Below are 16,512 nucleotides of genomic sequence, written 5' to 3'. Positions count from 1 at the left end.
TATTCTTGATATTTTAGAACCTTGGAGAGAAATACTTTAAAGAACATTTCAATCTGAAAATTTGAAGCCTTCAAATTCTAATTATTGACTTGATTATTTGTTGGAGGGAGGCCAATTGTTGGTTCCTGGCTGCTTAGCCCTGAAATAATCACACAGAAACCGTATTATTTGCAATACTGTTTGGAGAATCCAAACATTACCTCCCCTTTTCTGTTTAAAGAAAAAAGAAAGGATTTAACTTTAATATAGTAAAATTACATATAACAAAACAGGTATCAAGCAAGAATTAGAGTTACAATATTTGCCTCTGTATTCTGTGAATGTCATTGATGAATAAAGAAACTGCCTTGGCCTGTTGATAGGGCAGAAATTAGGTAGGCTGGGAAAGCTAAACTGAATGCTGGGAGAAAGAAGGCAGAATGAGGGAGAAGCCATGTAGCTAGGCCAGAGACAGATGCCAGACGGAACTTGGAACTTTACCCAGTAAGCCACAGTCTCATGACAATACACAGATTACTAGAAATGGGTTAAATTAATATGTAACAGAGTTAGCCAATAAGAAGCTAGAACTAATGGGCAAAGCAATGTTTTAAATAATATAGTTTCTGTGTGATTATTCCAGGGCTGAGCAGCCAGGAACTAACTAGCAGCCTCCTCCAACAATTATTCCTAAATTTTTCTCCTCAGTCGCCTATGTCATCTTTTTAATACCTGTAACTTGAATAGTAAGTAGACTTCTTTCACTAAATATTTGATATTCTATTCTAGCTCTGCAAATTTATTCTAATGTCTAAGGAAATGCCTTGATTCTACCTTGACTCTACCGGAGACTCCTATCTAATTTTTGTATACTATGCTGTCTTTAAATGCCCCTAAGTAAGCTCTCTTACTTTCTGGTACTATTTTATACAGTCCTGTGGTATTTAGAAATAGGTTGTTTGTAGATTTTGTTCTTCTTCTTTGACAGCGTCACATGCATCTCTAATGCAGTCTGCTCGCAGTCCCCCTAATCTCTTAGTCCTTCCCCTCGGTCCCACTGCACAAGTCCTTTCCCACACTCATCCTTTTTATTTTGTGACCCACCAAGTGAACAACAGCCATCTGTATATCCATGGGGTGGAATTATCCACTGGAGAATGGTGGTTATGGATTTTTATGTAATTCTATTATTTTAATTACACAAACTATAGCAACTTATCTTCTGGATGACATTAACTGTAATTTTTGAAATTTTCTACTTCTGCATAATGTCTCCTTTGAAGTGTTGTTCCATTTTCTGTATTTTTTCCTCCTCTCTTTGTTCCATCAAGCAGAATCTATCCTCAGATGTCCAGAAAGCTCTATAGATGTGACAGGATGTAACAAATGAACGGGTGTTCATTTGTTAGCTCCACTGTGTTGTGGTTGTGCACAAACTTTTGAGGACCACAGCTCAGGATCTAAAGGCCTCTTTTCTGAGGCAACTTTGTTTCTCCAGAAAAGAACACTACAAACTTCTACATGATGAATCCTCTGCCTCTGGGGGATGAAGGGGTATAAAAAATGTGTAAATTTTCTAGAAGTCTGGATCTTCAGAGCTTCACTTAACCATCTCGTCTCCAGATGCCCAGACTGACATCCAGGAACATGGAGGACTGGTAACTAACAAGCAGTCTGCAGGCTGTAAGGATAAAGCTCTTGTCTCATCAAGGGAATTAAAGGAGGACAAATGAAGGGTTCTTTTATGTTCTGATGAGTGGAGACTACAGGGACTAAGAGTGCCTCATACTGACTCTCCTCCCCACACCTCACTATATGCACACACACACCCTTGTGTAGCATTTGACATCTCCATTCTGAGGATGGAGTCTTGGAAAAATAAGAACTAAAATTTAACCAAGAATAAAACTGCATATACACCAGGACCAAAACTATGCAAATGTATCGCTCATTTGGTAGACTGGAAGCCAATATGTTAAAGGGAAGAGTTGTAATAAAGATCATTGTTTAAACAGTTCCCCCTCAACATTTGCTACAATCTCATTAATTTTTTTTTTACTATATCCCAAGTCATTTGTGTTTTTTAAAAACTCCTCTAGATACTCTAACAGAATACCATGGGTCACGAAAGTTTGTCATAGAGGCACGTGTGAGTCCATGCCACAAAGAACAATGATCCCTTGTGCTAGTTCATACTGGCCTGCACTCCAGTTCCTCACACCAATCTTCAGCTCGGTGTTTATGCTCAGCCCAAGGAATGATCTTCAAGGAGTCACCATTCCAACTAAAATTTAAAAAATAAAAATGCAAAGCTTTTAAAATACAGACTACCTACCTTCATAACGCATATGACTAGGAATACAGAGAAGGAATTGCCATGAGGATTTCTGGTCACACTGTTCTAAGTGGCGCACGATACACAGCATACAATGTATAACTAAGCTAGCACACTGCCCTCTTTTTTTTTTTTTGTTCATCCTTTAGCTATTTAAAAGGAAAATTCCAAAGAAAAAATACAGTGATAAGTTAAAAGATGACAGGAGTACACAGTCATTTGTGTGTCTAAAGAATAATCAAGATTTCAACCCAGAGTCTTCTGCACACACCAGCAGCCTGTCTGATGCTATTTCCCTGAGATTCCAGCAGCTATGGAAATGCTCTGTCTGTGCTGTCCTGGTCCAGTGGCTCAATCTCCACAGGCATATATTAACCTCTGGAAAGCAGGCAACCGACTCTAAGACAGTTAATTATAATTTTATTTATTATTATTAATGTCAATTTAAATAGCCACATACGATCTGATGCTGTCACCAATCTGGAACCCATGTAAAGCTAAAAGGAGAGAACCCACTCCAAACAAATGTCCTCTGATCTCTAAACGCATAATAGCATATTTTAATAGAGTCAGCTTAAAGGAAAATGGAAGTGAACAAACATGTTAACATAGACAGCAATTTGCTAGAAATAACAGTCTCAGAAAACAGAAACAGGGACAGGTTTTAAACAATATCTGCAGAGTCCCCTTTTGTTCTAACAGCCACAGATCCATGTAAAAGATAGAAACATGCTCGATTAAGAATAAAGACAAAACTTTAATAAAAAAAAAAACTTGAATTGCCATGCTTGTACAGTTTAGTAAAATATTTTAGACTATCAATTGTGGCATTTTCCTAAAATGTACCACTACCCTGGAGAAAGGGACAAATGCTCCTATGCTGTGAGACATGCTCTATACATGAAACACTCCATACACGCAGGGAAACTGCACTGGTAAAGAGATTTGTCTCCATGTGAAAAGGGAAAGGAAGGCACCAGAGGGTCCTGCAGTGGAGGCAGAGCTGAGGGGTTAGGAATGGAGCAGCAATGGCTCATCAGTCAACAACATCATGCCACCAGATCTTGCGGGAATAAATCAGGCAAAGACTAGGTCCCCCAATATTAAATAAGTTGATCAGATGCTCCACTAAGAGTACCACTTTTCAGCCAAAACATAATAGACTAGACTAGTAGACCAGGTACCAAAGACACACTGTGAACATATTTACGCTCAGATTTTTAAGTAATGGAATCAGTCAGATGCTGACACAGGGCAAAAGCCACAATATTATCCATTTGACACCAAATAGACTATTTTATTCCCATTCATGTCAGAATATTTTATTGCAAACTGCTGGGATGAAAAGTGAGAAAGATAACATTTGAATGGAGATGATGATGATGCCCACTCTGCCAACTGAACAACAAATTAGTGCAATGAATCGAGAAGCAGAAAAACACATCTCGGCAGCTATTATAACTTTTCAAATCAAAGCAGACATGCTTCCTTAAGCTACACAAAACATTTTCAAAAAGAATTTCAGAAAAACATGCTACAAGCTGATATTTATATTTTCTACAAAGGACATATGAAACCCAAAAGTCCTTACTACAATGGTAGGTAAAGACAGGGCCCTGGGCCAGGCAAGCTGAATGTGCAATACACTGTAGAAAAAAAAAAGACACTTTTATGGGTATTTGTTGAATGAAATGAGTAAGAAACCCATTAAAACAGTACAAATAATTCTGCTCAGAGACCCACAGTGAAAGGGAGACCCAGAGAGCCCTGTTAGTAATAATGTGTTTTATTTTATTACCAAAGCACAGCTAGCTCCTCCTTATCATGTCAGCAAAGACCAGCAACACTCTTCAGTATTTCCTTATCTCTTACTTTGCCCAAACAGTACACGGTGCTTTTAAACTGCAATACGTTTACTCATCCTACCACCTAAAAAAAAGCCAGCCTTGCCGGGCGGTGGTGGCGCACGCCTTTAATCCCAGCACTCGGGAGGCAGAGGCAGGCGGATCTCTGTGAGTTCGAGGCCAGCCTGGTCTACAAGAGCTAGTTCCAGGACAGGCTCTAAAAAGCTGCAGAGAAACCCTGTCTCGAAAAACCAAAAAAAAAAAAAAAAAAAAAAAAAAAAAAAAAAAAAAAAAAAAAAAAAAACCATAATTTTTTTTTTTTTTTTTTTGGTTTTTCGAGACAGGGTTTCTCTGTGGCTTTGGAGCCTGTCCTGGAACTAGCTCTTGTAGACCAGGCTGGCCTCGAACTCACAGAGATCCGCCTGCCTCTGCCTCCCGAGTGCTGGGATTAAAGGCGTGCGCCACCACCGCCCGGCCAGCCATAATATTTTCTTCACCTTCCAGTGATAGAATCAGTGAATTACTAGTCTTAGAAAAGAATTTCTACCAAAAATGGCTTATTTTCAGATCTGATCACCAATGCTTACACAATGAAAAACAAAATCCAAGCACGGGGGATGTCAAAACTAACACTGAACACATGATACACTCCTGGTCATCTCAGGCTACACAGTGAGACTCTGTCTCAAAGAAAGGAAACAGGCCAAAGAAAAACAAGCCAAACTTCTTTTTGTTGCTTAGTTTTCTTGCAGCTGTTACTACAAATTATTTTATAGTCTCTTTTAGAAGATCATAGTTCAGAACAGACTCAAAGAGAATAGTACATTCTTAATGTGGCCTCAAATAATAGGATCTAAGAGAAGAAAGGGTCTTTTCCCAAACCAAAATCAAGACACCTCAGGACAGGCTTGAGGATTGGTCTCACTTGTCAACCTGAGGTCTGGAGTAAGGGGGAACAGGCTTCTCAGCATGTTTGGGGTTATCTTTATTTGATTAATTTAGGTGAAAGATCAACCCACTGCAGGTGGTACCACTCCCTGGGATGGGACACTGAATTTTATGAAAGAGGAAATAAACTTGAAATAAGCATTCATTAATCACATTCTGCTTCCTGATTGTGGATTCAACATGACCAGCCACTTCAAGTTCCAGCCACCCCAACTCCTCAGCCACAATAGGCTGTACCAAGAATCAAGAGCAAAATAAGCCATTCTCCCTTAGGTTGCTTTTATCCAAGTGTTTTATCACAGCAACTCAAAAAAGTAACTAACACAGGGTTTTTATTTATTTTATCTACTGCTACATCCTTAGCAACTAAAACAGTGTCTGGCATTTAGCAGACTGTAAAAAATATGTGTTTACTGAGTTAAGTAATTAACAGAACAACAAAGAATTTAAAAAAGGTTCTCATGAATAATATAAAAAGTGAGAACTATAATATGGCAACAGAAGCAAATACTCTATTCACAATAACAGTTATGCCTACACAGTACAGACCAGAATGAGATACGGAACAACCTCCTAATCTTACTATTACACCAATGGAAGGCAAAGCTATATATCTGGTTCAGGATGCTTGGGAACACAAGTGTTTAGAGCATTTGTATTTGACTGTAAAAAACAGATGGGCAGCCGGGCGGTGGTGGCGCACGCCTTTAATCCCAGCACTCGGGAGGCAGAGGCAGGCGGATCTCTGTGAGTTCGAGACCAGCCTGGTCTACAAGAGCTAGTTCCAGGACAGGCTCCAAAGCCACAGAGAAACCCTGTCTCGAAAAACAAAAAAAAAAAAAAAAAAAAAAAAAAAAAAAAAAGAAAAAACAAAAAAAAAACCAAAAAAAAAAAAAAAAAAAAAAAAAACAGATGGGCATGTCACATGGGGAGGGGAGGACAACAGAGTCATCTCTAAAACTCACTGCCACAGTTCAGATATAAAACGCCCCCATAGGCACATGCATTGGTACACTTGGTCCTCAGGTGATGACAACTGTTTGGGGAAAATGTGGAACTCTTTAGGAGGTAGGGCCTGCTGGAAAAAAGTGGTTGATCCATCTGTCTGTTCCTATCTGAGTCTTTGTCTCCCAACTCCTCCCCTTCTTCTTCCTGAACGCCATTGTGTAAGACCAGCTACTACACATTCACCCCTCCCACCATAATAGACTGCATCCCATTCATAAGCCAGAATAAATCTCCCTCTGTACAGAGGTTCTAGTCAATCTTCCAACACATTAATGAGCAAAACAACACATTAGCTATTCTTCACAATTCAAAACAACTTAATCATTCACAAGATAAACAGAATGTCAGAATGTTTAAGGAAATTTAGAGAAAAACCTTTTCATTAATTGTGTTTACTTCTAAAATACTAATAATATAAGTCCATCACCAATGTGAAACTACAGTTAAGAAAACACTAGAAATCCTATTGCTGCTACCCAGAACTGTAGAAATCTCAGCTAAACAGGAAGCCTTTAAGCCAAGCTCTGGGAACACAAAGCAGCAAATACAAATGCCTTCTTTGTTCATCTTTCTCTTCTTCTGCACACTCCACTTGAATTCAGAATTTAAGTGCATCATCCCAGTTAAAAAAAAAAATAACATAGTAGATTAAAGTTTTCTCTTTCCAAAGCAATGGCTGCTTTTATTTGACTTTAGGATTCTTTGAATTTGAGTTCTGTTCATATATTTTTCTAAATAATTAACTATGCTGGTTTCATTTGAAGGTAGCATTTATCTGTCAGCAGGAAAGAAATGAATATAATAAGTCCTATTATAGTCAACAATCCTCTCACCAAATACTTCTTCCACTAAATATAAATGTTTTATTTCAAGCAAACTGTACAAAGAGCAGACTTCCAAAAATTCTTTTGTACATGTTCTATGCCTTAGAACCAAAGGCTGGATAGACAGCTTATTGCTAGTAATTGTCACCTTGTATGCATTGCTTTAAGACGCAGACTTCTATTTATTTTTATTATTTAACAAAGAAGAGAATGTTCTGACAAAACCTCCAAAATAAGGATAATTTGGACTACACATATAACTACATTGGGTTATCATCACTAAAATTTGGGAACTTGGGGGTGGGGTGAGATGGGGGTAAGGGAGATGGAGAGAGAAAAGTGTGAAGGGGAGGATGGGGAGAGCTTGGGGAAATGAGATGGTTGGGCTATAGAAAGGGTGGATATGGGAACAGGGAAGTATATATCTTAATTAAGGGAGCCATTTTAGGGTTGGCAGAGACTTGACTCTAGAGGGGTTCCCAGGTATCCAGGGAGATGCCCCAAGCTAGTTCCTTGGGCAGCTGAGGAGAGGGAGCCGGAAATGGCCAGATCCTATAGCCATACTGATGAATATCTTGCATATCACCATAGAACCTTCATCTGGCGATGGATGGAGATAGAGACAGAGCCCCACATTGGAGCACCGGACTGAGCTCCCAAGGTCCAAATGAGGAGCAAAAGGAGGGAGATCATGAGCAAGGAAGTCAGGACCGCGAGGGGTGCTCCCACGCACCGAGATGGTGGGGCTGATCTAATCGGAGCTCACCAAGGACAGCTGGACTGGGGCTGAAAAAGCATGGGATAAAACCAGACTAACATAGTAATCAGAAACATGGAACTAGAACATTAATATCACAAAACCAGGGAACGCATGCAATGCAGTGACCATTCATAGTCCTTCTGCATAGGGCAGGATACTTTTTAGAGTTAAATCTTCACCTGCAAGTGACATCACTAAATGTCCACAGTTAAAGACACGAACACTGCAGAGCTGCCACAGTCAGTTTCCTGAGTCATAAGAACGTGCTGCTGACATCCGAGTCCATTAATAAAATCGCAACACTTACACGATAAATACTTCGCAATAATAGCACAAAATAAATATTCAGTCTTTTCTGTGATTATCCAGGAGTATATCATAATGAATATTTTTATTAACTGGCAACGCTGTCAAAGGATTTCACAGCTGACAGATACTGAAGTACAGTGCTCACTTTCCTGGGCTACGGGTACAGGAAGGGGCCTGGAGAGATGGTGACTCAGCGGTTAAAAGGACCTGCTGCTCTTGCAGCAGACCTGTGTTCAGTTCCCAGTACCCACCTGGCAGCTCACAACTATCCAATTCTAGGGGTACAATGCCTTCTTCTGGCCTCCATGGGAACAAGGCATGCAGGTGGTATGTATATATACATGCCATCAAAACACTTGCACGCACAAAAAAAGTTAAAAAGTAATAAATAATTTTTTTAAAATTCAAGAAAATCAAGTCTATATGCAAATACAGTAATATGAGACAGGCTCTTCAAACAGAAAAGGGATATTAGTGAAACACTAGATAAATAAACCTATAGCTACTTCATTGTATTGTATAACAAGTTGGCTATAATGGTTGCAAATATAAATGTTCCCAATCAACTGATGCACTAGCAAACAAACTAGAGATGGCCATTTCATTTTGCCAATGCACAAGTTTCTCTGTGGGATGTTTCCTGCATGTCCAGCCTTCTGACAGTGAGACAAAAATGGTAGCATCTGCAAAGCCCATACTAGCGAACTGCACTTTCAGTGATACCTCCCATCAAAAGAAGCACACAGTGTTTTAAGCATATGCCAGCTAGATGACAAAAACAGCACCAGCCCCCACTACATGCATACTCTGCAATGGCAACCAGCTTCCTCTTTCAGCCAGTGCATCGAATGCCATTGCAAACACACCTGGAATTTCCAGTTCCCATCCGGTTTCTGTTACTTCCTCTTTCCACACCCCTAGAACTCAGAACCTGCAGCACCCAATGCTGGCTTCGGAATGGAAGCTTGTCCTCAGTTCTCATCAGTGCTGTGCTTTAGTCTCATGTGTGATTACCAGGTCACATGTATCAAACCATGCAAAGTTTTATCAGCTGCTTACTTTCCGTCAGTGTGACAAATGTCACTACCCTCATTTCTCTAACATGCAATGCAGCTTCTACAATTTCTTTGAATGATGTGCACAGAGATTTTTAGTAATGCATGTGTCACCATATGGCAGAAATGATAACTCGATTTCTTATTTTGAAAAATGTACTCTATATGTATGAATGAGATGGGACTTCAGACTAACAGAACACAGGAATTCTCCATTTTCCTTCTGATGTTTCTGAAAATATACACTTACTCCAAGGAGAAGTCTAAGCCAGTAAGGATACACGGAGTCTAAAGCTGAACTTAGTAGGAAGCTCTGTTGATAGCTGTCAACAGCACACACTCCAGGCACTGCTGGTGGCTTCTGCCTGCATGTGTGTTGGTTAGTTTTGTCGGTTTGATGGCTAGAGTCAGCTGAGAAGAGGGAACCTCAATTGAGAAAAGTATCCCATCAGACTGCTCTGTAGGCAAGCCTGTGGGCATCTTCTTTGTTGGTAACTGATGTGGAAGGGCTCCGTGCACAGCGGCACTACCATTCGTGGACACATGGTCTTTAACTGTATAAGAAAGCATGCTGAGCAAGTCATAGGAACAAGCGAGAAAGCAGAGTTCCTCATGGCTTCTGTTTCAGTTTTTGCCTCCAGGTTCCTGCTATGACTTCCTTGGATGTTGGAATATAAACTTTAAAATGAAATGAACCCTTTTCTCCCCAAATTGCTTTTATCAGTGCTTTACTACAACAATAAAAATGCTAAGATATCAGAGTCATTCTCTCATTCATTCTCACAACAGGAAGAACTAATTGTTATGATCACCTCATTTCCTTTTTCTTTTCTCTTTCTTTTCCTTTTTTTTGGGGGGGGGGGCTTGGTTTTTCCGAGATAGGGCTTCTCTGTGTCCTAGGTGTCCTTGAACTAGTTCTTGTAAACTAGGCTGCTCTAGAATTCACAGAGATCCACCTGCCTCTGCCTCCTGAGTGCTGGGATTAAAGGTGTGTGCTACCACCACCCAGCTAATTTCTACTTTAAAAACACACACTTTACATTTTGCACTTCGTTGAGGTACCAGTAATAAACTAAACCCAGATACTAAGTACTAGGCAGCTGAGAGCCAGCACCCTCACCCTTAGCTGCATACCTTCCACACACAACCAAGTCATCCCAACTACCTTTCACCAGCGAGACGTCTACACTTCCTCCACTACCCAAGCTGGGTCTAAGTTTCAATTTCTTAAACAAAGGGCTATTAATCAACAACACCCCTGACAACAGAGAGAGAGCAAGTACAAGGCCTGAGTCAGCCCCACAGTATCTCAAGACCAAATAAGGACACTTCCTGCAACCCCCCCACCATCCCAAAACTTAACCAAGTATGTGCAAAGATATGAAAAAAAAAAAACTTGGCCTCTCAAAAATGCACTAATATAACTGCTGCCTGTCTAATTATGTTTGAGATGACCTACTGTTCCAGCTATGCTTAAAAGGACCTGCATACTTTTGTTGCGGTTGCCATTTTGTACAGCTGGTAGACCCCACATGCTGGTAAATAAATGCTCTTTGCTTTTACAATATATTTGAGTCTGGGGTCTTCTTCAGTGTTTTCTCAGACCCCTACAATCAGGTTTTAGTCATTATTCTGAAAAGATTTTATAGGAAAGAAAAAGGTGATAAAATAAAGAAATCTAGATTGAAATAAAGAAAATTCTTTCTTAAATGTGCTCTACATACTCAAAATTATAAAAATAAAAACTCACTTACATAATGAGTCTCTCTACTAAGTAAACAAGAATCCTAACAAAGAGATGTGCTCAAGAGCTTGAGAAACAGCACTGGAAATACAAACGTAAATGGACTTGCAAACTGACCTGCAATAGGCAGGAATACAAACCGTAAGTGGACTGGCAGAAGTGAGTAAAATAGGTAGCTAATGAAATGATATATCACATGTGACAGAAAAACATGATTTCAAAGCTTTGCACCACTTGGTCACATTTCATCAATGTCAAGTACACCTGATGACTTAAAAATAACTATATAAAACACAAAATAGGCTGCTTTCTGGCCACAGGAATGATAAAAGTGGATCAATCAAAACTGGTTAGTTGGGGACTAGAGAGATAGCTCAGTACTTTAGAGTGCTCGTGCTCTCCCATAGGACCTTGATTCAGATCCTAGCACCCTCTCAGGAGACTCACATGGCCTGTAATTCCAGCTCCAGGGGATCAGACACATCTGGCCAACACAGACAATTGCAGTTCCAGGGAATCAGACACATCTGGCCAACAGAGACAATTGCAAATACGTGCTCCGGTCCCTATGCACACACACACACACACACACAAATGATTGAAATGAAAAATAATTGTTTACAAAAACACTGGCTAATCAGGGCCAGTCTGGCCTGGCCAGTGAGTGTAGCGTGTCTTCCAGAGGTAAACTCTGGGCTTGGGTGCTACAAAAGCACATGGTGAGGCACGGTAACTTCAGCACCTCTCCTGAGTCCTTCCAGTGACCCAACCAAAAGAAGCCTGGGAGAGGAGGGAGAGAAGCAGGCATCCTCCCAGGCTCATGAGACAGACAAACAGATGCTACCTACAAGCAAGGGCCAGACTACAGAACTGGCAAGCACACTGTTCATGGTACTCTAAACCCTTCAAATGAAGCTGCTTACAACTTTATTGGGACACTTTCTGAAAAATAAAATCATATATCCAATTTGCTCAAATAAAATCCCAGATTGAGGAAGTACCCACGGTCTGATCCACTCTGGTTGCAAGACAAAACATGAAGATCAGCATAAAAAGCCGAACATCACTAGAGGTTCTGCTCTGACCAGAAAACACCATCCCAGGAACCCAAGAAGGAAAAGCCAGGCAGACACAGAAAGTGCACTCAGGCAAAGTCTCAGAAACAAACACAATGTAATCAATTCTGATTTGTACACTGCTTTTTTCTATACTTTTTTCCATCCCCCACTGCCTTGCCTTTCTAAGGCTAACTCTCCCCAGGGATCGGATTAGACTAGGAATGGGGTCCCTTGTCTCATCGTCAGTCGACGAAAGTTCTGTAAGTACTTTTCTCTCCAGCATCCCACTGTCATTCTGCCCGGAGCTGGGGCTGCCTGTGTCGCCTGCTCGTGCTGCTCTCCCTTCATTCACTCTGCTCTCTTCTACTTTTCCTGTTGCTCTAATATTACTTCCTAGTCAACCTGATTCCCTTCTCATTCCTACAATCCTTAACTAGTAAATCAGTACAAGTAGACACTCTAGGCTTCTTCATTCTCTAACAATTACTAGAGCTGAAGGGACAATTATTTTGAATTAACTACTAGTACATTTAATATTGAGTATATCACTTATGGCTGCTTTTGCAGTTTGGGGAGCCTAATCTTTGGAGATTATATCCAGTGTTATGAAAACACTGGGTCAAGGTTTAGCTACTGAGAAAAAGAAAAATGTCACAGGTAGGACCAACACACCAAACATACTAGTCCCACTTCAATTCCATAAATCCTTCACCTAAAATAACTGCTGATTTCAAAAATTCCAACCAATAATCTAATCCAAAATGCAGAGACCCAAAGAAACATGAAAGAATCCAGGTACTAGGACTCCTTGCAAATTGACCAACACTGTACTAACAGATTACCAGAGTTAATTAAACTAAATCCCAAACAAAGAATTCAAAAGAATGATTGCAAGACAGCTCAATGAACTCAAATAAGCAAGGAATTTCTGACTGAATTCAAAGAGAATACAATAAGCAGGTGAATGAAATAAACAATTCAGAATAAGACATAAATGAGGAATTCAATAAAGAGATGGAAATGCCTTTTCAGTGGGTTAAAACGAGAACAGACCATTCAAGTCAATGGATCCTGGGTAAAACACTCACATGGAGCTTCCTTCTGTCTCCTGAGGACACCAGTAGCCTCTGATTTCAATGGAAGGACTAAATTTCCACAGCTGCCCTGTGTCATTTAAAGAAGAGCTAGTGTGCGGATGTGTCATGCTGGCCTAGGACCGCAGCACTCAGAAGTCTCAGAGGCAGGAAGTCACTGCATGCTGGAGGCTGTCCTGCTCTGCATGTTGAGTCCCAAGCCAGTGAGAGCTTCCTAGTGAGACTCTTATCTCAAAAACAAAAGTACAAATAAAATAAATAAAAAGATATTGAGGTCTCCAGGAGAGAATAAGTGGTAACAGTGGAGCTTGATGTCTATACTGGCTTAGAATCTAGATGCCTGCTGTGACCACTTACAAACAGCCTTGATGTGAAATAAAGAGCATTAGTCCAGCAAATCATATTATGAATTCACCTTTCTGTCTCTAGAATTTCAAAGAGAGACAAGGCTGTGGAGTGGCGCAGGATGCAGACACTGCAGGGTCCCTAATCTTATCAGAACTTCAGTTCAATTTCTGAAAGAGATAACTAATTCAAGCAGGCATTGTCAGCCTAAGCAGTTTTTAGGCAGAAAACAAGTCCATGTGAAGGGGATCCTATTTGATAAATACATTTTTGTTCATTTTAACTAAGTTTTAAAAGATTATTTTTTGAAACATAAGGTGTCTAGCATGAAACACACACACGCACAGTCATAACTGATCAAAGGGTAGCATACCAAGCCTCAGGCAACAAGACTGAGTATTCATGTGGAGAAGTGGTTTCTGGGAAGTTGGAGAGGATGGCAAGGCGATGAGGGAGCAGATCAGAGCCATGGTATGTCAGCAGGATCTCCAGGGCTTGGACATTACTCTCCTGGATGGAAGGCAACGCACAAGTGTCTACTAGGAACTTTAGAAAGACTGATTTTTATGGCAATATTCAAAACTTAAAACTAAATTTTGCATACAGTTCTGATGTTATTTTGAAATACCCTTTGTTTTTCCCTATTTACATCTTTCTCAATCTAACAGTATAAAATTATTTATTTTAAAACTCTAATGGTAACATTTTCAAAACATACCCCATTTTCTGTACAGTTGTTAATATTACAGTGGAAAAGCAGAGTGTAAGAGTATATGCATGCACTAACATTAACTACACAGCTCAAAGATTTAGTGATAATAACCATGATTACTCTATTTACAAAAAGTAATTACCCGAGCATACGTTCTTGCTGAGAGAACAATATTCTGACTTCTGAACTTCTTAAAAAATTCAGCATCATATCTCTGCTCAGATGCATGAGGCGCCCCTAGGATTTCCTGAGGGAAACAATGACAATAAAGAGGCTTCTAAATATGGGTGACAAGAAAATATTACAATCCATTATGCTGCTGCCTGCCGAAATAAATATGGCCCAAATTAGTTTATTTCAACTACTAACTGCTAACTTAAGTACCTTACCTTTTTAAGGACTATATTAGTTTGTAAGTGCTATTAACATTTCAGATCTATAAGTAAATGAAATAGTGAAAATTAAATTGGTTTCTGTAGGACAACCAAAAATCACCAGAAAAAAGCAGATAAGCAACAGTTACCATGGCTACTGTTGTGGGTACCGCCATCGCTACATGAGAATGCCATGAATTTTACTACTGCTACAGTAAGTGGTGTTAATACAAGTGAGGCTTTCTTTCACTCAGCAAACACAAATGAACTAAGAGTCCACCATGCCCTAGGGCCACTGTGAGAAGCACTGAAGATACAGCAAAGCTCACAAACAAATTCATAGGAAATTAACCAAATGTATCTTTTTATTTTTTTAGACAGGTCTCTCTGTAGCTTTAGAGAGCCTGTCCTGGAACTAGCTCTTGTAGACCAGGCTGGCCTCAAACTCACGAGATCTGCCTGCCTCTGCCTCCTGAGTGCTGGGATTAAAGGCGTGAGACACCACTGCCTGGCTGAGCCAAGGGTATCTTTTATAGCATTTGCCCAGCACCAGAGACCTCTAAACATGAACTGCATATCAGATGCTATAAGGAAACTCGGGTTGATTTTGTTACAAGTAACAATGCCATTATAGTTTCTCAAAGTCCATATTAGTTACAGCTATAGACACATGGGTAAAAATGATAAGGTTTATGGGATTGTGAAAAAAGGCAGATGTAGCAAAGCAAAACGTAAAGGCTGTGAGACGGACAATGTTGAAAACGTTTGAAGTTGGGAAGGAGTCCCTCTGGGTCCGTCACACTACCCTCTACACCATTCTTCCAGTTTGAATGTTTTATAATGAAAGGCTAAAAACATTCTGACAAACTTAGAATGAAATGTTCAAATGGAAAGTGGGCACTGCTTATATAGCTTTCCTTTCCTAGTTGTTTACAAACTTCTATACATTTTTCTAAACTGCCAACGTGTTCCTCAGCCACCATTCTTAGGTGAAAACATTCTTTTAAACTGGTACTACTTGATGGACACTCAGTTTCCAACCACCAAAACTGAAATCTGCCTACATCTCAACCAATATGACTCTCCTTCCTTCAGGAATGGCCAAAACAAACATCTCTGAACCTTTGATGTCTCAAACTCTACCCACGCTCTGGACCCCATCTTAATTCTTTCTACGATCATGTAGATATCCCTTTTTTCTTCCACTCAATAAACTCCTCCTCATCCCTCTACTATCTCATTCCTATTTATGTCCAAACAATGTCCCTTTCTCCCTCTTCTATAAAACACCAAGCAAGCACACATTCTCAAGGACACACCATTTTTGATCATGCCCTAGGCCTTTGTCCGGACTCCAATTATCAACATAAGCTTCCCATCAGTGGGATCTACTTATGCTTCTCACCTATCTGGACAAGCCATAACTTCTCGGTTTTCATGTCCTCAATAAAAAGAATAGCAATGATGGCCGCAAAGGACTGCTAGAAAATTACCAGATTGTTGGAACTAAACACATTGGGACATTAGCTGATGAACTGTGAAGGTAATTTCACGGGTGTTTCTGAACAAATATTTACAAGGTCAACAGTGAGTCAGATACCATGCTGAGCTCTGGACTTAAGGAAACCAAGAAGACCAAACTGAATTCTACCTTCCTGTCTCTTATAAACCTGCCTTCACTTGTCAAGGACTAGCTGATAGTGACTTCCTCATAGAGGCGTCCTGAGCATCTCCAGGAGAGTTCAGTAGGCTTCTCTCCTCTGCTGCACCGATTTTTCACACCGTGACCTTCACGAAAAGTCTCTATCTTGAGGACTCCAGGAAAACTGTGGCTCATATGTCTCCCTATGTCCAACAACGGCATCATAGCTAGCATGTAGGAAGCACCTAGGTAAAATGTAAATGAATTCACTTTTATATACATGGAATTAAAAAATTAGCCATGCCCGATGATGAAAATGCAAAGCCTGTCTCTACCACTATGTAACTGGCAAACGACAGCCAAACATTCTCACTACAAAGTATTAATAGGCAAGTTTGTCCAAGACATCTACTTCTAAAAGGTTAATTTCCTGAAGAGAGTGGTCTCAAAAGGAATTTAAAGGTCACTATCATAATATAAT

General features: G+C 40.1%; 1 protein-coding gene across 1 annotated transcript in view; it reads right to left on the bottom strand.

Moving 5' to 3' along the window:
- Window positions 1-16,512, bottom strand: part of Nbas (NBAS subunit of NRZ tethering complex) — a 305,414-nt gene that overhangs the window by 210,405 nt on the left and 78,497 nt on the right. Inside the window, exons 20-22 of the mRNA XM_038318917.1 lie at window positions 14,158-14,262; window positions 13,677-13,813; window positions 2,180-2,263 (exon numbers count right to left, since the gene is read on the bottom strand). Of these exons, the coding sequence (XP_038174845.1) occupies window positions 2,180-2,263; window positions 13,677-13,813; window positions 14,158-14,262 (326 nt within the window). The remainder of the gene's footprint in view (window positions 1-2,179; window positions 2,264-13,676; window positions 13,814-14,157; window positions 14,263-16,512) is intronic.

This window comes from Arvicola amphibius, chromosome 2 (genome assembly GCF_903992535.2).
Source record: "Arvicola amphibius chromosome 2, mArvAmp1.2, whole genome shotgun sequence".
Classification (NCBI taxonomy): domain Eukaryota; kingdom Metazoa; phylum Chordata; class Mammalia; order Rodentia; family Cricetidae; genus Arvicola; species Arvicola amphibius.
Note: the sequence above shows the minus strand (reverse complement) of the source record. Positions and strands in the feature narration are given on the sequence as shown.